This window comes from Rhipicephalus microplus, chromosome 1, assembly GCF_043290135.1.
Source record: "Rhipicephalus microplus isolate Deutch F79 chromosome 1, USDA_Rmic, whole genome shotgun sequence".
In the NCBI taxonomy this organism is placed as follows: Eukaryota; Metazoa; Arthropoda; class Arachnida; order Ixodida; family Ixodidae; genus Rhipicephalus; species Rhipicephalus microplus.
The window spans coordinates 75,824,154-75,847,646 of NC_134700.1; the positions used below are offsets into that span (position 1 = coordinate 75,824,154).

The following is a 23,493-nucleotide window of genomic DNA, read 5'->3' on the forward strand; positions in this document are numbered from 1 at the left end:
TGGCTGACGCAAAGAAGCGATACATGAATGAATCTTTAACGCAGTTTATTAAAACAGCACCGCAGAAATTTTGGCGATATTTATCGAAAGAAACATCGACTACTGTGTATTTAAATAAAGAAACCGGCACTGTTACCGATAGTTTTCAGTTAGTCTGTACTTTTAATGATTATTTCAAATCGGTTTTTACAAACGATGACGGTATACTGCCGGAATGCAGCCTAAGTTGTCCTGCCTCGCCAATCCCTGACATTGTCGTTACACAGGAAGGCATTTGTAACCTTCTTCTGAACCTTGATTGAAAGAAATCAACTGGCTTAGATGGTATTCCGAATGTCTTTTTGAAAAGGTATGCTGAATGGTGCTCTTATTATCTCACTGATATAGTTAACAAATCTTTGCGTGACGGACAGGTTCGTAATGACTGGAAATGTGCTAAGGTCATACCGATTTCTAAAAGAGGTGCTAAAGACTGTGTAAACAACTACAGGCCTGTGTCTTTGACAAGCACGTGCTGTAAAACACTGGAGCATGTACTTACTAAGCACTTAACAAAATTGCTCGAAGAGCACAAACTAATGGCAGATCAACAACATGGTTTCAGGCGAGGTTTCTTCACAGTGACAATTCTCACCGAGGTTTCACATTTCATTAGTCAAATCTTAGATGACAGAGGGCAAGTTGACATTATTTTTCTTGATTTCAGAAAGGCATTCGACAAAATACCACATTCAAAATTACTGCATAAACTTAGCACGATCCTGCAGAACGATGAGCTCATAAATTGGATAGCAGCTTATTTGATAAACAGAGAGCAAGTGGTTTGCATTAGGGGCACAAACAGCCGGTAGGTTCAGGAGTTCCGCAGGGCTCTGTCATAGGGCCACTGCTGTTCTTACTATATATAATTTATATGAACAGCGGCTTCTCGCCCGATGTTTTCATTAAGCACTATGCTGATGACACAGTCATCTATTCAAAGGCAGAATCGAACTACGACCAGGAAAAGCTTGATGAACATCTGGGCATGATAGGCTTTTGGTGCAAAAAAATGGCAAATGGTGTTGAACCCAAGCAGAACAATTTTTATGCCGATTACAAGAAAAACCAAGCCTCTCTTATTTCGTTACGTCATAAATGACGAACCACTCTGCCGCGTGTCAGAATATAAATACCTGGGTGTTTACGTCACAGATAGCTTGAACTGGAACCGTCATATAGATTATATCTGTCATAAATTGCAAAAAAAAAGCTTTGGATGCTTCGTCGGAGGCTTGGTGACGCGACACCTGAAGTAAAACTTTTAGCATATAAAACCACAGTGTTTCCGTTGCTGCAATGTTCAAGCCCGATATGGAAGCCATATACGCAAAATAATATCGCTAAATGTGAACAGGTTCAAAATAGAGCCCTAAGATTTATTTTTAATTCCTACCGTAAAACGCAGTTCGTAACAAGTCTAAGAACTAGGGCTCATATTCTTACATTGCACGAAAGAATGAATATCAACAGCATGAAATTCTTTTTTCAGATATTCCACGGTATCACAAAACAGAGATAACGAAAATTTTCACTCTAGACACGTTGCATTCGCGGACAAGCACGCCAAACACATTAAACCTCTGAAGCATAACACAAAATCTTTCAATAATTCTTTTAATGTATCCGCTATTGACATATGGAATAAGTTACGGAAGGACGTTGTACTGCGTAACAATGTTAAAGATTTCGAATGTGCGTTACAATTGTTGAACTGAGCTGTGATAAGGCACTCACTTGCTCACCTGTGTTCTGCCGTGTTATGCTAAAGGGTGCGCATTGAATGTTGGATTTTTATTATTTTTTGCATTGTTTTTGCTCTCTTTGTGTCAAATGGTGAGATGTTCCACTTTTGCTCTACTTTTGAAATTTGTGTGCCCAGATGAGCAACTCCTGTTCTGGCATGTATGCTAACAGTATGAATAAATAAATAATAAAATTTTGCCTTCAATGTTCCCAAACCCCAATGCTTTGAAAAATTTGGTGTCCTTATCTTCAACTATAGGGTGGAGCCCTTTACAGAACATTTTCAAATGTTCAGTCGTTTCCTATTCCTCTCCACACGCACTAGATACCATGTCTGTGCCTTCGTATTTTGCTCGGTACGTCTTGGTCCGCAATACTCCTGTTCTAGCCTCGAAGAGCAGAAAACTACCACAATAATTAGAGTAGATTGTTTTCCTTGCTATTTCCTGCTTAATTTTTCCGTAGGGCTCCAGTGATGATTTCGTAAACATTTACATCTTCCAGATGTCCCTCTTTGTTTCCTTCACCTTCTTCTTAACCGCTGTTTCCTCTTCAATTGGTATTCTTCTGTTCTCTAAATACTTGCTTGACAATTTTCTAGTTCGTTTCTTGCATTTCTTATCGCCATTCTTCATGTACAAATAACTGAAAACTTTCCTAGCCCAACGCTCCTCTCCCATTTTTCTCAATCGCTTATCAAATTTTATCTTGTTAGCTTCCTTGCACTCAAACGATGTTCATTCCATGTCTTCCTGTACCACCTAATTTGGGATATTCCCGTGTGCTCCCAAAGCAAGTTTCCCTATGCCACGTTGTTTATTTCCAATCTTGCTTGAACTACTGATTTCATGCACAAGACCGCATTGCCGAACGTCAAAGCCGGGACCATGACACCTTTCCAAGTCTCTCTCACAACATCATACCTATTGTGGTTCTACAGTGTCCTATTTTTAATTACATCAGCATTCCTAATACCTTTAGTCGTCGCATATATTTCGTGTTCCCTTAGGTACTCGGCCCCATTGCTTATCCCTACGCCCAGATATTTGTATTTATCTCCAAGGATACGTCCACGGATTTATATTTATTCACTATATCTAGCGAGACCTCCTGTATCTTATGGTCACTGCCTTTGTTATCAATAAAAATAATGATTGCTGATTTTTCCCTGCTGAACTTCAAATTTAACCTATCTCCCTCATTACCACAGATACTATCAATTTCTTCAGACCATGACCGAGTCAGTAGCACTATCTATGGGTGAATCTGGGAACTTGAGCGTTGCATGCGATTCCAACACCTACCTGTTGCCAGCCCCAACCTTGGAAGAGCTTCGCTAATAAAATGTGTATTAAAAACATAAAGTAGCAGGAACTATGAGCCTTTTTACTTTAAGCGTATGACTTGCAGAATGTCAGCTCGTGGCTCTCAGCGTCGCGGAGTTGGCGTCCGTGAAAAAGTTTCACAATTGGTTTCAATCACTCGCCACGTAATGATGCCAGTGCATTGTCGCATGTAAAACATGTGCAGCTTATTCTACTTTTGAAAAGAGAACTTGTGTCAAGCAACCACGTTCAATAGCGTTTCGTGGCGACCACCTTCCACGTTAGAACCTGCAGGCTGAACTGCTGGCGCAGTCAGTCATGAAGCGTGGAAACTTGGTGAAGTTAGAAGGACATAACTGAATGCAGGAACAGCGCAACCTAGAAGTAGTTACTGCGTAACTACGGTCCTCGTTTTTTCGCTTCCGTAATTACGCAGTAACTACTTCTAGGTTGCGCTGTTCCTACATTCAGTGCAGTCAGTAGTTCAGCCTAAAGACATAGAAACCTGACTGCGAATCATAAATTCATGGTATCAGAAAAAGTCAATAGCGTCACTGCGGTATTTAAGAAAAAATAAAGTAAGCACCAGTGGTGTACTTACTTGTGGAAGTATGTGTTGATGGCCACCATGTTGGAAGGGAAAATCAACCCTTGACCAATAGCTGCAAAAAAGGAAGTGCCAAGTTACCGCGAAAACAGAAGTAAACAAAGTTTCCAAAACAGCGTCAAATGGGTGAATTACATAAAGCTGAGGTCACACTAGTCTAATTTTAGAAGGTTTTTTTTTACATTTAAAGTCTCTGCAAAGCAGCCGAGTTGCATTGCTTAAAAGGACCCTAAAGGCAAATATAACATTGGTATTGATTGTTGAACTAGCAATCCAGAAGCCTCATAGCGCTACTTCAAGTTGTGCGCATCACGTTTGCACCTTTCGAATAACCTGCTTCAAGTGAAACCTTTCACGTCACTGTTGCTGTGCACATCGTTGCCCGGCTTTACTGCGTGGCCACTGGCACAAGTAGCAGCAGAGCGAAAGTAGCGAGAGCCATAGGACCAACAATGGCGATTGAACAATTTCCTGTCATGGCCTCCGAGAAGGCCTGTGCGCTTCGTTCAATTGAGCCCTGCTAGATGGCACGACCTATCCAGTTTGACTAGGCGAAAATTGATCTTTCAAACCACTCGCGTCATTCCCTATAGTAACGTCCAGCCATTCTTTTTCATGATTCAAAAAGAAACGAACAAGCAGCGTTTTATTGCATCTCTTGATGCAAGAAAGAATCTTCAATTCGTGCAGCCAGTTCAATTACTAGTCATTATTTGTAGGCGGTAAGTCTGGTGCCATCGATCATTTTGCGAATGTTCTACTTGCGGCGCATGTGTTCTCGTGCACTTACACTAATTTCTCGGTACGTAAGCACTCTTGTTGATAATATTGTTCTTTTAGACGTTGTCATATATTGAGCTTTCAATCTGACTAAAAATATTATTTGACGGTAGTGTCCCTTGAACTAAAGTACTGGCAGGAACATTTTCAACAGTCGCTTTAACGCCATACCGTCAAAGAGCTCGTTTCACAGACTTTCTGGCGTACGCGTCGCTGGTTCTAGGCAAAAAATCATCTTGTGCGTGACGTAAGAGTCGAGAAAAATGCGAGAAAGATGCGATTATTAAAAATTTCCGGGTTTGAGTGCGGACCGAACTCAGGTCGTTTGCGTGGCCAGCAGATATTCTACCAGGCAGCAACGCGTCTGCTTAGCAACCATATTTTTGTTTGGTTTCCTACAATAAATGGCGCATATCCACTAAGGTGGATTCATCAAGAATGTGACGGTAAGGCGTTTCAATGGTGTTTTAGGTATGCTACGTGATTAAAGTAAATAGAAAAAATGAAACAGCAATCTCACATATTACATTAAATTTGAACCGCAAGTACTATGCTTTTGAGCTTGTATTCGAGAATGCCATATTAACCTGATAGGAACGATGTTGAAGGATTAGTCAAGTTTTACCTTGCCGAAATTGTCACTGATAATCACCTCCTTTCCAAATTTCACTGCATTTTCAAGACGAAGAACTTCTTCTAACTGGCGAAACAGTTAAAATATTTTCTTTTTGGAATGCAGTGAAAATAGCGTTCAGAATTCACAAACACATTCATTGTGTGTATCCATAGTGCTTCACATACATGTATTATCACATCAATATTGTTTATTACAAGCGTACATCGTCATCGCGCGTCGACGCATGTTTTTAATATGACCACCTTGTGGTTCAAAGCCGATCACCAATTAATAAATACTCACAATTTCCTGCACCTATTTCCTTCTACAGTTATACAAGGCATTGTTTGTGGGCTATATACGGTACAGCTCACCTGTACTTTCCAGCATGCGGGCAACGTGTCTTCGTACTTTAGAGAGCTTTCAGGCACGAGCACTGAGAATATGCCTTGGCCTGCCACGGTGCACGTAAACCTCTGGCACTATAGAGGAGTCCCGCACCTACCATATACAGGTTTGCACGTCCTAAAAGCCTTTTCAAGTACACCTTCTTCTGCTGACCCGACATGCACAGCACCCGTTGTCTTCGCTACAAGTGGACTAACCAGGCTGTACCTATTCGCGATGCCTCGATACGCATAGGCACATGATCCCTTCAAGCTTTGCACCTGCCGTAGTCCCTGCAGTGCCTCCATGGATATTGACTAAACCGCTGGTGTGCCTTCACATACGTGGAATTTTGTATAAGTCGCGTGTTTCTTATATTGACCTCAAGCAACTCACCTTGGCACAATTAGATAAGCGATACAGCGACTCCGTGCACATTTACACCGATGGATCCGTAACTTCATCTGCCTCAGCTGCAGCCTTCGTGATCCCTCAACTCGGTATTTCCCGACAGTAAAAATTAGATCATAGGTCATCTTCGACACCTGCAGAACTTGTTGCTATACAAGAAGCCATAAAATTTGTGAACGACCAAGCACCGCGTAAATAAACGATTCTGTCTGATGCAAAATCAGCGCTTCAAGCTATCCATTCTTGCTCAAGAAGAGGCCAATTTTATGAGTTATCGTTAGGAATCGTCCAAGCATTTGATCAAACACACAAGAGCAGTCACTTGATTACACTCCAATGGATTCCTGGACACTGCGGCCTGGTTGGCAACGAAACAGCCGATAGCGAAGCAAGAGCGGCAATGTACAACGCTCCTATGTACGTCAAAGTACCATAATCGCGAAGTGACGTCAGCACATTATTGAGATCACTCATGCGCGAATGCGCTGCCACTTACTGGTCGCTACCAGATTACCAGAACAAGCGCCTGTGGGAAACAGACCCCGGTATGACTTTTCCTCTTCCAGATAAAATGAGCCGAAGGCATGCTAATATACTGCACCGAGTTCGCTTGGGCTTCGCCTTCACTCGCCACTACACCCACCTAATCGGCCGTGCGGACAGACCGAATTGTGAACGCTGCCAAGGGCGCGAAACAATAGCTCACATATTTTGTGACTGTGCATTATACATGGCGCAAAGAAAAATGCTAACTGCAACGTTGGCAAGCATTGGATGAACACCATTAAGTGAAAGCCACATATTGTCAGCAATGAACGACCAAACAGTGTCAAAGACTGCAACAAAGGCTATTTTAGATTTTATAAAAAGCCCTGGACTAGAAACTAGACTGTAGGATACTATGCTAAGTGGCTACTGTACATACGCACCACCTCTTCTTGTCCCCATCATCACCCTTCATCTCTCTTTCCTTCTTCTTTCCCTTATCCCCTCTGTAGAGTAGCAGGCTAGAGCGAACTAGCTCAGGCCGACCTCTCCGCCTTCTAATAAATTCTCACTCTCTCTTTCCCTATGACAACGCAGTGGGGTGCATAGGATAATCAAAAAAACTTCACGCGCCTAATTGCTGGTTGTTTCAAGCATGCTTCTCATTACACAGTAAGAGGCCACTTGCGAAAGCTTCACTGACGCAAGACACTTTCAACGTTATTGATTTCACTGTTGTAATCCGTAATTTGAACCTCATGAGTAGCATAACATATTAAAATGTATGCACCCAGTGGTTCAAGTATACGCACTAGAAACAAGCTATTGCTATCGCGTTCAACTCTTAAAGACGCACGTTAACGGTACTCCCACTTTTGCTCGTATAATTCAGGACAGGCTTCGACGGAACCTTTCAGATACTTATAATGTGTTTTCGCGTACAGTGTGTGGCACCCTTTGTGTTTGGACAATAAGTAATGCATGGAATATAATAAGATGCGTGCCAGAGTCATTGGAAATATTGTCCTCAGATTTAATTTGTAACTTTCATACATTTCTCTGATGCCAATTCAGAGGCGAAAACTCCCGATTTTGGCTACTATAAATAAAAGCCTGCGGATTTTGTTTCAGAAGAATATGGCCATAAGCCTACCTACCCAATGAGCGCTTAACTTCCGACTGCCCGCTATAACGGGTCCCACAGGACCAAATGACCTAAATAACACTATTTCAATCACTCAATCAATCGGACTGATCTCATTTAGCTGAAAGGTCACACAACACGATTTCCGCGAACATAGCAGAGTGCTTGAGTGGAACTGTTTCTACAGCCGTTGAGCCAATTCACTGCCAAAATTTGTTCCTATTCTGGTTATGGTTTTGAACACTAAAACCACAATACGATTATGAGGCAACCCTAAACAAAGGGCTCCGTATATTTGCAAGGTGTTTTGGCGCGCGAACAAAGGAAAAAAGGACAGGGTAGACAGAAAGAGCGCTGACTTCCAACTAACTTTATTTCACAGAGTGGCAAGAATTTATACGTCTAAAGAGGAAGATTACAGAGCATGAAGGTAAAAAACAAGCCTAACCTACCCACCAGTAACAGCACGTCTGACAGGTCCTCTAATGCCTCAAATCCCAGCCAGGTAATCACGTTCAGCCTGTGATAAAGCAACCGATGAAGTGCTTTCGCATTTATCTCCTAGCACGTGTATTTTTTCGGCACGAATAATTTCTCGGGTAAGCTGGTCCCTGTGCCTTGCCAATATAGAGCTCTGATCAGAGAGGGGGGTGCAGCCACAATCTCGGCAATGAATGCCAAGGTGCCCTTGTACCACATTGTGCACATTGTTTCGGTGTTCTCGCAGGCGGTCGTTTATGCACTTGCCGGTTTGGCCGACGTAGACGCACCCACACGTCAGTAGAATCAAGTATACGACTCCACCTGCGCATGGGACGTAGCATGTCCTGTGCGCGACAGAGCACGCGGCAGAATTTGCGCGAGGTGTATTTACCCGTTTGCAAAGCTTCTGCAATTTTTCCGGTGCTGAAAAAACAACAAGAACGTTGGCGTATCGAGCAATCTTTTTTAGCCTGTGTGAGACGTCGTGCACGTACGGTAGTACGACAGGCCGGCTCTTTCTGACGCTGTTGCGCTTATCTGGTTTGTTGCCTCGCTTCACGACAGTGACCAGCTTTTCCGCCACTGAAACGAGAACGTGTGCGGGGTAACCGGCGTTGCTGAGGTGCTCCACTTGTAGAGCAAAGCTGTGGTGTACCATGTGGGGGCAAGACTTCCTTAAAGCGTTGGCAAGGCAGAGGTTAGCAATGCCCCGCTTGACCAATTTAGAGTAAGCTGAGCCGAAAGGCAGAAGTGGCTTGCCGCTTCTGGGTTCATACATCCAGCAAACATATCGGGGTTCTAGCACAAGCTTCAAATCTAGAAATTTCAGGTTGTTATCAGTGGGTGATTCATACGTTATAACTAATGGTTTCAGGCACTCTCGAAAAACAGTCAACACGTCAGAGGAAATGGTCTGAAAATTTTGACTGTCTCATTTCAACAACATTATATAATCAACTCGGTATACTTCGATGAACACGACAGTTTTAACGCCCACCTTAATGTCAGTATAGGTGCCTCAAAGTTTGCCGCCATCGAAATGCGACTGCGGCTGCCGGAATTGAACCCACTATCTTCAGCATAGGAGCCCAACGTTACTTAACGTTGGCAGCACCAACAGTAGTCTATAATAAACACGTACCAGTTATGATGCCAATACATATGGTGATACTGATGACGCTGTAGAACGCCACGCTGAGCAGTATGCCAAACGCTACCAGCAAGCTGCCAGCAACAGACACGGTGCGCAGGGGCAGCTTTTGCAGGAGTACTCCCGTCACGACACCTGTGGGCATTACAAGAAAGATGAGGCATGGGTGATTCCTCAGTCACAGAAATCGTATGATATAAATCTAAAGTAATACTTGTCCCTACAAAAGTAGTTTAACGTTTCCTGTACATTGATATAAGTGAGCTTGCACAAAATGTATTGTGTTTGGTAGCTACATCACCGTCTAACGTGGGTGCACTCACGTTTACGCTTGGTGGCACATCTCCATCTCTACGAATAACGCCCATGAATAATGACTGAAAAAACTACAAGAGGTAGTTGCAAGAGTTAATAGCGGGAGCGCATTTAGAGAAAGAGGCGTGAAAGCTAGAAGGGCGTCGCTGATTAACGTCGAACTTGGGCTAAAGTCACCACCGTGAGGCATGTTCATGACAGGATTAGGGGGAACGCAAAGCACATAGTGCCTCCCCTAAAGTTCGGCCCCACTTCCCGCGGCGAGCTTTTTAGATGCCAAGTATCTCTTGCTCGTGTCTATGTCCCGCGGCGTCAGCATCCGCACTCATACTTATCATCATCAGCCTGACTATGCCCACTACAAGAAAAGGCCAGTCCCATATTCCGCCAGTTAACTTGGTTCTGTGCTTGCTGCTGCCAATTACTACCTGCAAGCTTCCTAATCTCATCTGCCCACCTAACTTTCTGTCTTTTTCTCACCCACTTACCTTCACTGCGAATCCAGTCAGTCACCCTTAATGACCAGTGGTTATCCTGCCTACGCGCTACGTTCCCGGCACACGTCTATTTCTTCTTCTAGATTTAAACCATTAGATGCTTAAGCCCGGTTTGTTCTCTGACCAAAATCTACTCTCATCTCGCTCTCCTGTGTTAATATCTGCCAGTAAAACTGAAACATTGCATCAACGAGTGGCTCAGGAACCACTCACAAAAGATTAACAAGAATGCAGATAAAGGAGCCCATCTTGTGGCTCATATTCATAATAATTCTTGCTGCGATTGTGAGACACGATTTGAAGGGACTTTGATCTTTAGCAGGAGTAACGATGAGAATGCGCTGCTGGCCTTGGAAGCCTACTTTATCAGAAAATGTGCCCATCGTTGCATAAGTGACACGTCTCTGTCCCTGCACGCATCTGAGTTCGGGTTCATGTCACCGCGTACGTAATACACTGGTCGATTTCTCAACGCCGACAACACGTTTGTGTATTTTTGTCGATTGCGTGGCGCATGACAGCAAGGCTGCCTTGGAGGTATATATATGCATTCACAGTTTCCAAAATGAAGTCACTTGATAGTCAGCGCTTGTGTGTGTCGCCTCTTCTTTTGTGGTGTGCCTGCGTTTGCGCTGTAAAAGTACCCCAATGATTATGAACCAACTAGGCCCAATAGAAATTTCACTGTATATGCTCACTCGTTAGAAGAAAGTCGTGCTGCTTGAGTTCGTTTGAAACAAAAAAAGAAACAAACGCTGATCAGTGGGAACAAACGTTTACGGCGTTACGCTTCCAGCATGCATTTTCACAATAAATGATCGGATGCGGAAGGTCAAGGGAGCTCATACAACTGCATGTTGACATACTCCTTACCACTTCTTAGAACCACAAAGCACTTCACGACAAACTGCTAGACCACCACTGGTCTGGGTCAGAACTTTATGGAGTGCCAAAAACCTCCACAAGCCACCCATCCCAATGCGTTGTATTGTCCATTGTACATGATTGTACCGGTCGAAATTTATGCATCGAATTCTGGTTCAGCTCGTTGGTGAGTGCACACTCACATGCGCAATTCAGTCGACTTGAACGAAAAGACACGCAGAATTTTGACCAAAGATGGCTATTTATTATGTGACCTCAAGTCCCTGTTCACAGGCGTTTCAATAGATTCGGCTGGCACCGTATCCAAAATTGCTCTCGAGGCTAACATAGCGTTCGCCCACTGATCCTCGATATATGCACCTGACCAGCGCGGGTCTCTGGATTTTTAATACTTCAAACAGGGAAGTATAGTTAACAGCCATTCATGTGAGTACGACTGCTCCTTATAACAAAATGACTTCAGTGGGATGCACAAGCATGGACACGATGTAACTACAGCACTGCAATACTATCGCAGATCACACATCACTTAAGGAAACAAAGTGAAAAGGGTGTACAAAAGCTCACCAAGCTTGAACAGAATTACACATTAATTGTGAAGCAAAGAAACATTGTGTTTTGTTTTGAAAAAAATAGATAACAATTTAGAGTACTTGGTATTCTGCCATGGGAGAGCTGAAGGCCACCCAGTTGGCCTCATACTTGATGAAGCTATATTGACAAAAAATTGGGCACATGGGAGGCTGGTTGCATATTGTTTTTAGAAAAATTTATTGTCACAGATGCCAATAACATTTCAAAATAAAAGTGTTTTGTTAGGCATACTAAATGATGATACCAAAAACAAACTTCGTTTAGATTGACATGGGTATCATATAAATAGAGAAGTTTATTGCATTTTAGTAAGAGCACTTCATGTGGCGTAGAGCTGCCTGATGTAGGAGAATTACTTCAGTAGCACGTACAAAAAATAAAACACAGACACGATTCAACTTATAGCACTGCAATACTTTCACAGATGACGAGTCACTGAAGGAAAAAAAGAGAACGCAAACACAAGAAGCACCAAGTTCGAACAGGATCACACATTATCCGTGACGAAAAGGAAGATTTTTTTGTCCTTATCAGTGAGTTTCAAAACGGCAGTGAAGGGAATTCAATATTACCATTCTGTGCTCCAAAATAAAAAAAACGTGTGTTCCACCTTTAGATGAAAACTTCTTCACCCTGTGTTTGTATATGTTCGGTAAAGCACCGAACCATGATCCTTGTTATCTTCTGTTACGCTGGGTATGCAGCTCATTGGGGTCGTCGGTGTGGTTCGGCTATACAGCACCGACACCATGAAACGAACATCGTGACTTAAAGTACGAGTAGTTCACACAAGCCTCTTCTGCGCTGTCCGCTCGAAGGAACTGACACTCCGAATTAACGAGCGATGACGTGCCACACACCTTTGACCACTTCAAACATCGTATGGCGGATTGTTCCTCTTTGCCGCAGTTGGGGCAGTAATTACTAAGAACGACGCCCCACTCTGACAGTCTCTGACGAGTGGGGAACGCGTGCCACCACCACAGCCAATCCAATCCCCTAACGGCTTCCGGTACGTGGTTTATCCGCCATTACTTCAAATGGCTGGGCCTCTATCTCTGTTCTTTCTCCTCAGTAATGGAGCCACTGATCAACATTTCGCTATTAAGTGCCGGTGCAAGCGTTGTAAAATATTCTTCGGTGGCGTCACCGTCCAGCGAAAGCGATGTTCCGTACAGGAAATTTCCTCTTTTTCGGGGGATTCTAAGGCGCGATTATTAATAAAAGAATAGAAGGGATTTTTTTCAACATGGCAGGAACTTTCGGAAATTGTCAGATTCATCCGTGAGGACAATGGATCACTTGGGCATGCTCTAAAAAGAGAATATCTCAATGACATACCGCGTCAGTTTCGCCACGCACTGTTATGCTGGGATGCCACTGCATCTGGCCACTAGACCTTTGGGCAGCTTCCTCCAAAGCAAGTGCCCGACGGCAGGCCCGGTGCCAGGCAGTGCGTGCCGCAGGGCAACTATATCTAAAGCAGCTACATGAGGTCAGCGACAAAGACCTTGCGACGCGGTAAACGTTTTGACCAAACACATGCTCATTTGCGTAACCATGAATGAGTCACCAGAACTTCGTGGACGTCCGGCCGTGGCGCTCCTTACAACATTCTACGATGACGAGCTTCCTGGATGTAGAACATGAACAATCTACTTGGAAATAGTTCAGCAGTGTAACGTGATATGAATTCGCATTTTGATACGAACCATTCTTCTTAAAGTTGAAAATACATGAGGTGACGTGCCTGTATTGTGCTCTAACTTAGCTTAGAAGTTTCACAAGCACTTGCAACTCAAAATCCAGGCGATTCATTTCAAAGATCTGTGCCACCCACTGAACAACGCTCTGGGACATGGAATCAGGACTCGCTATTTTAAGGCAGTTCACGTCTCCGTAGTGTCTTTTCTTGCCATATGAAAATGGTCGCGTAAGCTGCACCGTCAGCTTGGTCTTGCGTGCTTGGCCATGGGTATGACCATCAAGTCACTGAAAACCGTATGTCTATCGAGGTGGTTTATTTTCATGACCCCACCACCGCGGTCTAGTAGCTAAGGTACTCGGCTGCTGACCCGTAGGTCACGGGATCAGACCCCGGCTGCGGCGGCTGTATTTTTTGTTGAGGCGAAAATTCTGTAGGCCCGTGTGCTCAGATTTGAGTCGACGTTAAAGAACACCAGGTGGTCTACATTTCCAGAGCCCTCCACTACGGTGTCTCTCAAAATCATATGGTGGTTTTGGGACGTCTAATTCCACATAATATTATCTTTTAATGAAGCTCTAGGAGATATTTCACACTCTGGCATGTCATTTTGTCTTTCTTGAGAAGATACAAAGCCACGGGGGCCAAGTAGGAGAATCTTATTAGTCTTGTTTCATCGCCTGAAGCTGTGCACGACTCACTTGTTAAGAAAAAATTTCTGAAGTCCAATGCCTGTGCCGTGATCTCAGTCATTAAGGAACCTGAGGCAGAGAGTATACATTTGAATTCAAAGTTTATCGTTTTCAGGCACCCCTCAGTCAATGACAGGATCAAACCGAGGCCTTCGCATCAGGTGTCAAAAGTCTGTTGGACCTCCTTCAGAGGAATGAACGCTGAACGACTGTCGCAGACGACTGTAATAGCAGGAGCTGAGAACGACAACAATACCACAAGAAGACGAGCGCAACAGGGAAAAAGAGTGTGAAAGGATCGCTATTCTTCCGTAAAAACAACGGATGCCTAACAGGCTCAAGGAAAGTGGAAAATTTGCGGGCGTTGGCGTGCTGTTTTCTGCACTGCTCAAATTGTCTTAACAAATTGACAAACCCACTAGAAACTGCACTGAATGTGATGTTAAATATAGGACCACGTATGTGCGACGTACCCACGAAGTTGTGTTTAGGGTTTCGCTATTCTATGGTGCATGTTATTTTAGATAGACCTGAAGGTGTCTGAACGACCAACTGAGGTGGCATATGCTAACAATGTCAGAAATGGGAAGATGGGTTTCTTGCGCAGCAGTGGACTGTGTGCAACTGTGCGCCTTTTTTTGAGGACATGTGACGCTGTATAGACAAATAGATGATCGCACCCGAATCATCCTCGAGGCTGCTCAAATGGCAAGCGAATAGGACTCATGCGTAAGTAAGCAAAGCTTCCTTCTCTCTATTCAAAAAGAAATCAAGGTTCCTTAAAAATGTTGGCGCACAGAGAAGTAGTGGTAGTTCTTCCATTCCTCGGTATCGTTTCCTTAGATTTCTTTCTTCTTTTTTTGGTTTGTCTTTTTGCCTCACTCATCTTTGCATTGCTCATCTTTTGTCGCATGCTTTTTTTGTCACCTCTATATCTTTTCGCGCTCTGCACAATAAAGTCAGTTGGTAGCGCTCGATTTCAAGCCCTTTTGTCGTCGTTCTCAGCTCGCGCTATATCAATCGTCATGACCAACAAACTAGCCCAAACCACCACGCAATTGTAAGGCAGTGATTGTAAGGCAGTGATGTTCTATCTGTGCTATTAGTGTTCCTTCTGACACTAAAGATGAAAGCTATTGGTGGGTAGCAATAATAAAGCGATCACGAGGTGTGTGTAAACAGGTGATCGTGTTCAAATTTTTGTGGTAGACAGTAATCAAGCGCCGTCCACAGTGCACACTGCTCATGCGCAAAACATTATAGTTGCCGCAGCAAGCCGACGACACGCGCTCCGGTGTTCCCGTTTAAATATGTACCTCTCCGTACATGTGAGAGTCTTACGTCCTGTTACACGTTTCCGCAAATGTGGACGCTCACCTCCTCCACCTGTAGGAAGCAAGAATAAACCTCACTATACAACGGAAAAGGCGCAAACAAAATATAATGCACGCGAACATTATATCTCTATTGCAGCAACCCGAAGACTATGACAATTAACTCGTGACAGCCAACTGCAAACAATTCTGCGATTCACTAATTGTAACTTTTCGGAACAGCAAGGACATAGAATGTCCTCAGAGCCATGATTGATCCACTGAAAACTAAACGTAAAGGAAAAAATTCTTTAGAAAAATAATTGCAGTCATATCCGCAGGCACATACATCAATACATCTATACCAAGTGTTTCGGAACACGAGCCATCACAGCTCCTTTCCAGGCTAAATACACTGGGCTTCCACACTCAGAACTGGATGTGCCTTTCACGCATGCCGAGGTCAGAGCGGTCATCGCCAACATAAAACACTACACAGCGCCTAGGGCGGATCAAATAACCAATGTCATGATTCAAAACAGGAATGATGAAGCCATCACAGCGCTTTTGAACTTCATTAAAAAACACTGGGTATATGTCACAGTACCTCAGCAATAGAACCATGCTGTTATAATTATGATACCAAGGCCAGGAAAAAATTTGCAATAGAAAACCTCAGGCCAATTATCTTACGTCGTGCTAAGGCAAGGTGTTTGAGAGATTAATAAATATCAGACTTCAACGGCATTTTGAGCAGAACAACTTGTTGCTAAACACTTCGTTAGGCTTCAGCTCAAACCTCTCGACACAGGAACTCCTTATACTTCACAGGAAGAAGTACTAATAATTGCTCCGAAAGCAGAAGAAAACATTTTCATGGCCGTCGACATAAAAGGCGCTTTTGCCAACGTAAGCCATAAGGCCGTACTAGATGGGTTCCAGAGACCAACTTCGGTAAAAGGACGTACCAATGTCCATCACTTTCTTACTAAAAAAAATCGTCGTCATCGAAGCAGGTGAAGACGAATTCAAAGTCTTCTACCCGTCGAACGAAGGTGCACCACAAGGCGCTGTGATCCTGCCTACGCTTTTCCACATAGGTATGCTTGTTCTAGCCAAAAAACTCGAAGGTATTCCACGCATACGTCACTCCTTCTATGCGGATGACATCACTATATGGACCACCAAGGATAGCTAAGCACACATGTGCACTCTGACATTGAGAATGTTGAAGTCGTCCTCGTCGTGCACTGTGGCACTAACGGCAGGCTCTTTCCGGCAACACACTGCGAAGTGATCGACACCCTTGCACGTGAACCATGTCTTCCCGAACACCGGGCATTCGTTATGGTTGTGCGTTCGGTTCCACCTACCGCACTTAAACTGTTCGCGCTGTTTCACGGCTGCTACGAGCCTATCTGCTCGGGCCCAGGTCTCATTTTGCTGAGCTGACACTTCGGCCGCTTTGCATAACTGTTTTCGCCTTGAGCAGCATGAGGTCTTTAATGTTGAGAATCTTTTCGTGGAACTTCAGGTTGTTGATGCCAAAAACTATTTGGTTACGAATCATAGAGTCAATCAATGTTGAGAAGTTGCAAGTCTGAGCTAGCTTCCGCAGGTGGCGCAGGAATTGTTGAAAAGATTTGCCTTCGGCTTGACTCAATGAACAAAACGCATACCATTTTGTCACTCCTGGCAGTATACGCTTCAAACTTGCAAGAGGCATGGAGCGAAAAGCCCCACTGATAATAATCACGGTTCAAAGGCTGCATGTAGAAACTACGAAAGTGGTAGAATATATACGAAGGCATTACAAATGCTAACCAAAGCCCATAAAGACTTTTCAATTGAATACACCCAAACCATTATCTGGGCGCCAGGGCACGAGGACGTCAGTGGAAACCATTTTGTAGATTTTGTAGGATTATGTAGGCTCGAGGCTTCAGAAATCGCCGAGCTTCCTTGCACACCGCTATAGAGGACCCAATGCCCCTAGACCCTAATTTTGTTATAATTCTTCAGTATCACAAATATAATAAAAAACTCCATCCAGCATCACATAAGAACATCACAGCAATCAAATCTGTGGCGTTACATAGACTCCAGACAAACACATCTGTAGAAAATCAAGCCTCCGGTTGAAAAGAAAAAAATAGGTTTATTTACACTAAACTATAGCCCGACTCCATGGGCTGCTTGCTTGCTTGCTTGCTTGCTTGCTTGATCCTATACACCTTGGCTCGTACTACAGTGTCTAGAAATATACTGGCTAGTGTGCTGAGCGTGGGCTAGAAGGTGGCCCCGCAGCTGATGACAGCCGGCTGCACCTGCATGGTGCGCTGCTGTACGAGTGGGTGCATTTGCTCTCAATCTTGGCGCTCCGCAAGCGCTGCGAAGCTTCCAGGGGGCTGAGAAGCATGAGGCTAACTTTTTTTCTGTATTTTTGAAGTATTTTTTACAAAATGCTTTATTTTATAAGAACTACTCAATTGCTTTCGCAGTATAGGCACTTTGTAATACCAAATGAAGATCCTTTCGTGTCATAAATTTTGCCATCCTCTACTGCGCACGCACAAAAAAAGGGCAGAACCCAAGTAACTTGGGAATCAATGCTGTGCAAAGCAAGCGGATAGAAGGTGACTCTGTTGTAATTTCATATTAGGCGAAACATTACGAAGGGGCGCTACATACGTGCAAGAAATTCGGTAGGCAACACTGAAGCCAGGATTGGCGTTTCACAAACATTAGGCTCTTTTTGCAAAATATGGCGGAGATTTGGCGTGGCTCTGTGGTGGAATACTTTACTTCCACGCAGAATCTTTGGCTCCACTTCCTCTACAGGTGCAAAAACGTTTATTATTTGCATTCGTATGGCGAATTTCAGCTTTTTATTTACGCTCACGCGTTAAAAAAAGAGGTGTGGCGAAAGGATTTGACGGCGTACGTGACGAAATTGTGACATTTTTTATGCCAGGATTAGCGAGTCATATTTATCAAACCATCTTACCCACCCATACTAAATTTGGTTTCCCTAAGTTTAAGGACCGATCGTCAGAGCACCCTGACGTAGGTGATTTGATAGATAGATAGATAGATAGATAGATAGATAGATAGATAGATAGATAGATAGATAGATAGATAGATAGATAGATAGATAGATAGATAGATAGATAAATAGATAGATAGATAGATAGATAGATAGATAGATAGATAGATAGATAGATAGATAGATAGATAGATAGATAGATAGATAGATAGATAGATAGATAGATAGACAAACAGACAGACAGACAGACAGACAGACAGACAGACAGACAGACAGATAGATTGATAGATAGATAGATAGATAGATAGATAAATAGATAGATAGATAGATAGAAAGATAGATAGATAGATAGAAAGATAGATAGATAGATAGATAGATAGATAGATAGATAGATAGATAGATAGATAGATAGATAGATAGATAGAATTGTCCAGTACGTGACAATTTAAATTTTGAGCCAAGTTCTCAGTGATGAAACTGCACTGGCTGCCTCCATGGAATAAAACTCGAACTAGGCATTTGTTTCCTTGTTCAGTGGTCCAAGCTGTCGCTGTCTGAAAGAAGACACGCCGTTTAGAGCTGCCAGCTAGAATTACTTCTAGCTGCATCGGCGCTGTTGATGTTTCTGGACTGTTAATCGTATTTAGCAACCGAGGGTCACGCTTTTGTTAAGGCATCGCGTCGATTGCACTTTGTACATGTTACGTTGCTTCAACAGGTTTCCACCAACTGATGTTGAAAGGTACATCGCCAACATCGATCCGCACTGAGTAGTCGTTTTTTTCTTCCCTCGAGAGGAACCAGACAGTCGCACTGCTCTGTCTTGTGGGTGTCTGCCTAACAAAAAAAAGGTGTTGCTGGAACTGGTTTACCAATGTGAATAATCACTCGGTTGTGAACCGTTGATGTCGCGAAGAAGCTGTTATGCTAGTCCGTAAATCTGTACCTTGGCGATTCGACATGTGCTCTTTTACAGACATGTGCAGGAGAGTTCGTTCACAAGACTCTAATTCCTCCTGAATAAAGAACAGCAAAGATTCAATGCTCGACTTCTGTTCTTGGGTGGGCCTTCCTGGGTGCTCTCTGCGTTGGCGTGTGATAGCCTTGTTGATGTCGAGGACGATATCGTGAGGAAGTGGCTTTAGTAGTATGGGGTAGAACATCGCGGACTAATTATCCTCCGATACTCCTAGAGTCTTCAGGGCACAAGTCTGCAGGTTCGGACCGTGTCATAAAGGCATTAAATTCTACGAAGATCGTCGGAGGACTGCGTGAGTCGCATTTAGATGAGTATTTGCATGTGAGCCTGAATGATGACGTCGATCTTGGTGAAGCATAAGTTCAAAATGTCTATGGCTTCTGAATAGCAGATTGTCGTTGCTGGAAATCGGCGATAGCCGATGCCGCGTCACTGATCCAAACCGAACGTAGATAGGCGAACCGGTCTACATCAGTGAGTACACCGTTGTTGTACTGAACTGTTCCCAAAAAGGCGTCCACATTGAAGGTTGTCCATCGAACTTCATGAGGTTGATTTTTAGAAGTTGGATGGCAGGCTAAGGCGTGCGTGACAAGGGTTCAGTGTGGCTGCCGGTGGTAGTGCACAGTTCCGGAAATCTTGAAGTTGCCATAGCCTATACTTCACCTTCGTTGACGTGGTTGTGGTTCAATCGTTGTATTCCACTACCTGTTCAAACTCTGTCTTCACTTCCATGGTTGATAGCGAAGGGACGATGTCCAAGTCAGTTTCCGTCAAGTCTGTGTGCAGCTGGTTGATGCGTTCGTTGAGGATGCGTTCGTTGAGGAGTGAACGTTGTCTTTGCCTCGTTGATAATGCGTGTTAATTGAGCGCTCTCAGACTTGCGCTTCAGTTTCAGAGCTTTCATGTTGCGCTGACGCGTTGAGCAGCTGCAAGCCGGTCGGTCAAATCCGTAAGCGGGAAGACAATGAACTTGGGATCATCGACGTGGTTCGCTATTTTGATGGTTTTTGGCACTACTTGTTGAAAATTAGGCCTTCCGTTGTGAAGAAAAAAGGAGTTTATTTATAATAAGCTGCTGCCCGACTCTGTGGGTTGCTGCTGCAGCACGTGAACCGAAGGCCAAAACTCTTCATTCTTTTCATCGTTGATCATTTTCCAAAGACAATCGTTAACTTCCACAGGCTACATATATTCTACCCCACAGCATACGGAGATATATATCCATGGTGTGGGGCCGCATCAACTCTGTTTCACATTACGTGGGAGTGTACACTACAAAATGAAGAACAGCACTGTATGAACAACACGCAAGAACGATGGGAGGCACTGCTGTCTAGCCTGGCCCAGCTTCGCCTGCGATGATCAGCTCTAGCTGATCGAACAGGCAGAGAAGGTGGCAAGGGCCAGCGGAGTTTTGGAATAGGGGCCCGACCATTTGCGATGCTTCGCGTTATGCGCAAATATAGTTTTTCTTTCTCTTTTTCCCCAAATAAAACCAACGCAGCAGGGCAACTGCTGTGCACCCGGCTGCGTGGTGTCCTAAAGAGAATTGACTAAGTGTTCGGCGTTTGCCGTTCCAAAAAAAACCTGACCCAGAGGGAGAATAGGAAATGCAGCTTACGCTTGCCAAGAGGGCACACGGAAAGTCCAAGTGCGGTCTGCGAGGCACATTTCGAGCCGCATCATGTGCTTCGAGAAATTGTGCACATTATAAGCGGTAGAGAAGTCAGCTTGTTCCGTGACCGGCCCAAGCAATAGGAACAGTGCCTGCTCTACTCAGCGAACAACAACTTCCAGATAGGGTTGACCAGGAGACGAATAATAGGAGAAATCGTCAGCACGCCAAAGAAGGTGCCCCCGGATCATCAACAGTCACGGCCGAGCTAGACTGTACCGGCGCACTTCTTTCCTTACGGCCTATTTACCCGCCGCTAAAGCAGTGGGAGAGTTTTTGATTAACTTTCGCCACCCACCGGCAGTAGGGGCATTGCGACCCTGACCATCCATCTCTTGCGCCGCTCACACGGCACAAGAATTTTCCGTCAATGTGAAACCGCGGAAGGAGGGTTCTCGACGGAGAGTGGATAGGAGGTTTAAGAACTCATGTGTAGAGTGACGATCACCTTCTTATAAAAAATTCCAATGTTACGAGGCGGCTCGCCAGATCATGTATGTATATGCATGTGTTCAAGGACACCACAAGCTAAAATTCAGTAAGAAGCCAAAAAATGTGCAAACAAGGCATAATGCAGGAGGCATAAAACGCTGGCAATGATCAGAAAGAGAGGGCTAAACAAGGCTGCACCAGTTCTGAAAGCAGAGAGCACCAAATACCATCGGCCCTTGGTCTAGTTGGATAACGTGGCCGCAGTTAAGAGAGGTTGCTTCCAGCAATGACGAGCGAGCCTTCCCTCTGCCAGCTATTTTTTTTTTCTTTATTTTTTCAAACACACTTCAAGTGGTTTCTAGGGATAAAAGCTGTGGTCTGCAGCTTGACAGCTCTTTGAAACATGTACGTGAGTTCTAACTCTAAGGGTTGAAAATAACTGCGTATAGAGAGAAAGTAAGGAAAAAAACATCCTTGCTGCTTATAACCCCTTCAGTCGGCACCCTCCCCGAGAGTGGTGGTGTGCGCTGTCAAGGCGTTATCCACACTTGGGTGCATTTATTCCGGGGATCTGAAGCTCTTTTGCGTTCCTTTGTACTGCGGCCATATCCATGAAGAATGTAAAGAATGCATCTGCTTACACTCGCAAGCTACTTGCTCTGGAACTAAAGCTGTCCAGTGCTAATCGAGTCTGCGCTATCTTTTGAGCTCACGGAAGAAAATGTTTACAAAGATAAACTGACAACGTTCCAACTTTGCGGCAAGCACCAAGCTTTTTTTCTATGAAATGCGTATGAATTATCTCGTTTGTTAGTGCTCAAGCGGGTTGTACTCCATTTCCCTTTTTCTCTCGTGTGGCTGACTTTATTGTGAATTTGCCCACTACAGCTGCATTTTATTCGTTAATTTCTCAGTGTTCAGTCTGTAGTGGTTTCTCGACACGAGAAGACCGTCGCTCAACCTACAGCGCGCACAGTATATACATGAATATATATTATCGGTGTGATGGTGCATTGCTGTGTTCCGTATTGCAAGTCTCATACAGGAAATGCACCTGATGTTTCTATTCACAAATTCCCAAGCAATGCTGAGCTGTACGCTGAATGGGAAAACAAAATTTCGAGAGACAACCATATCATTAATGACAAGTCTGCATTTACTGTCGTATGCAGCAGACACTTCCACTATGAGGTGTGCCTGCTTGCCGCATCACTAAACTTCTTCCAGACTCTATGGCTATTCTCTTCGAGCACTATCATTCCTACTTGAGTGCAAAGAAGCTTCGCAAACATTCTGCTTCCCAAGCTTCGCCCACACGTCAAACATCAAGGAAGCGAAAAGCGGAGACCTATGTTGCGGATGCTTTCACTGAACAAGAAGCAGTAAGTATTTGCATGCAAACAATAAACAGCGGCGCTCAGCACGCGGTCAATACCTGGCTATGATAGAAAGATTGCTCTCGCAAGTGTCGTACTACCATTCAAAATGTGAGAAGTTGCAGCAATTGCTGAAAGAAGAGGAAAAAGAGCCGGAACGTTATTTGTGTGTTCTTAATGATTAGACAACTTGTTCAACGTGCGTTGAGTGGAGGAGCGCGCCCGCACTCAAGTGCTGGCATAGCGCACGATCCACAGAGCGTTAGAGGATGGTCAGGGTTGCAGCGCCCCCCTCAAAGCAGTGACGAGGGGCATGTACTACACCCGATGCGAAGGCCATAAGTAGCGAGTGCGTAGGTGCAGTCCAGCCTGGCCGTGCAATAGCCCAGTGCGAAGAGAAAAAAGGTCGCCTGGCGCTGCGAGCCTTACAGAGAGACATGCAAAGCGTGTGAAGTCGGCAGCGCATTCCGTGCAGACTGCGGTTTGGAGATACAAGGCGGTAACATGACTGAAAGAAGATGAGAACTCTTCACTCTGACGATGCGGTCAACCTCCAGATGAACAGCCCTTTAGTTCTCGCATGTTGATGGCGTCTTCTATGCCCCCTCCACACTAACACTGCCTTCAGAAATATGCCAAGACAAAGCTACTCTCCTGAAACAAAAAGTGGACGAACTTCTCTTCCGAACACATGTATATGGCCGTCCCTACGACGAAAAGGGGGGTCTATCTTTTGCACAGGCGGATGCACACGGGAACAAAATCGACGTAGCATCTCTATGCTCTGGCGCAGTAGAAAAAGAGGAG

At 44.3% G+C, this 23,493-nt stretch overlaps 1 protein-coding gene across 5 annotated transcripts in view; it reads right to left on the bottom strand.

Moving 5' to 3' along the window:
* LOC119178689 (monocarboxylate transporter 12-like) overlaps positions 1-23,493 on the bottom strand; it is a 329,052-nt gene that overhangs the window by 47,193 nt on the left and 258,366 nt on the right. For all 5 annotated transcript variants that reach the window (XM_075880693.1, XM_075880600.1, XM_075880554.1 and 2 more), the window contains 2 exons: positions 9,166-9,309; positions 3,712-3,772 (listed from right to left, as the gene is read on the bottom strand). In XM_075880693.1, the coding sequence (XP_075736808.1) occupies positions 3,712-3,772; positions 9,166-9,309 (205 nt within the window). The remainder of the gene's footprint in view (positions 1-3,711; positions 3,773-9,165; positions 9,310-23,493) is intronic.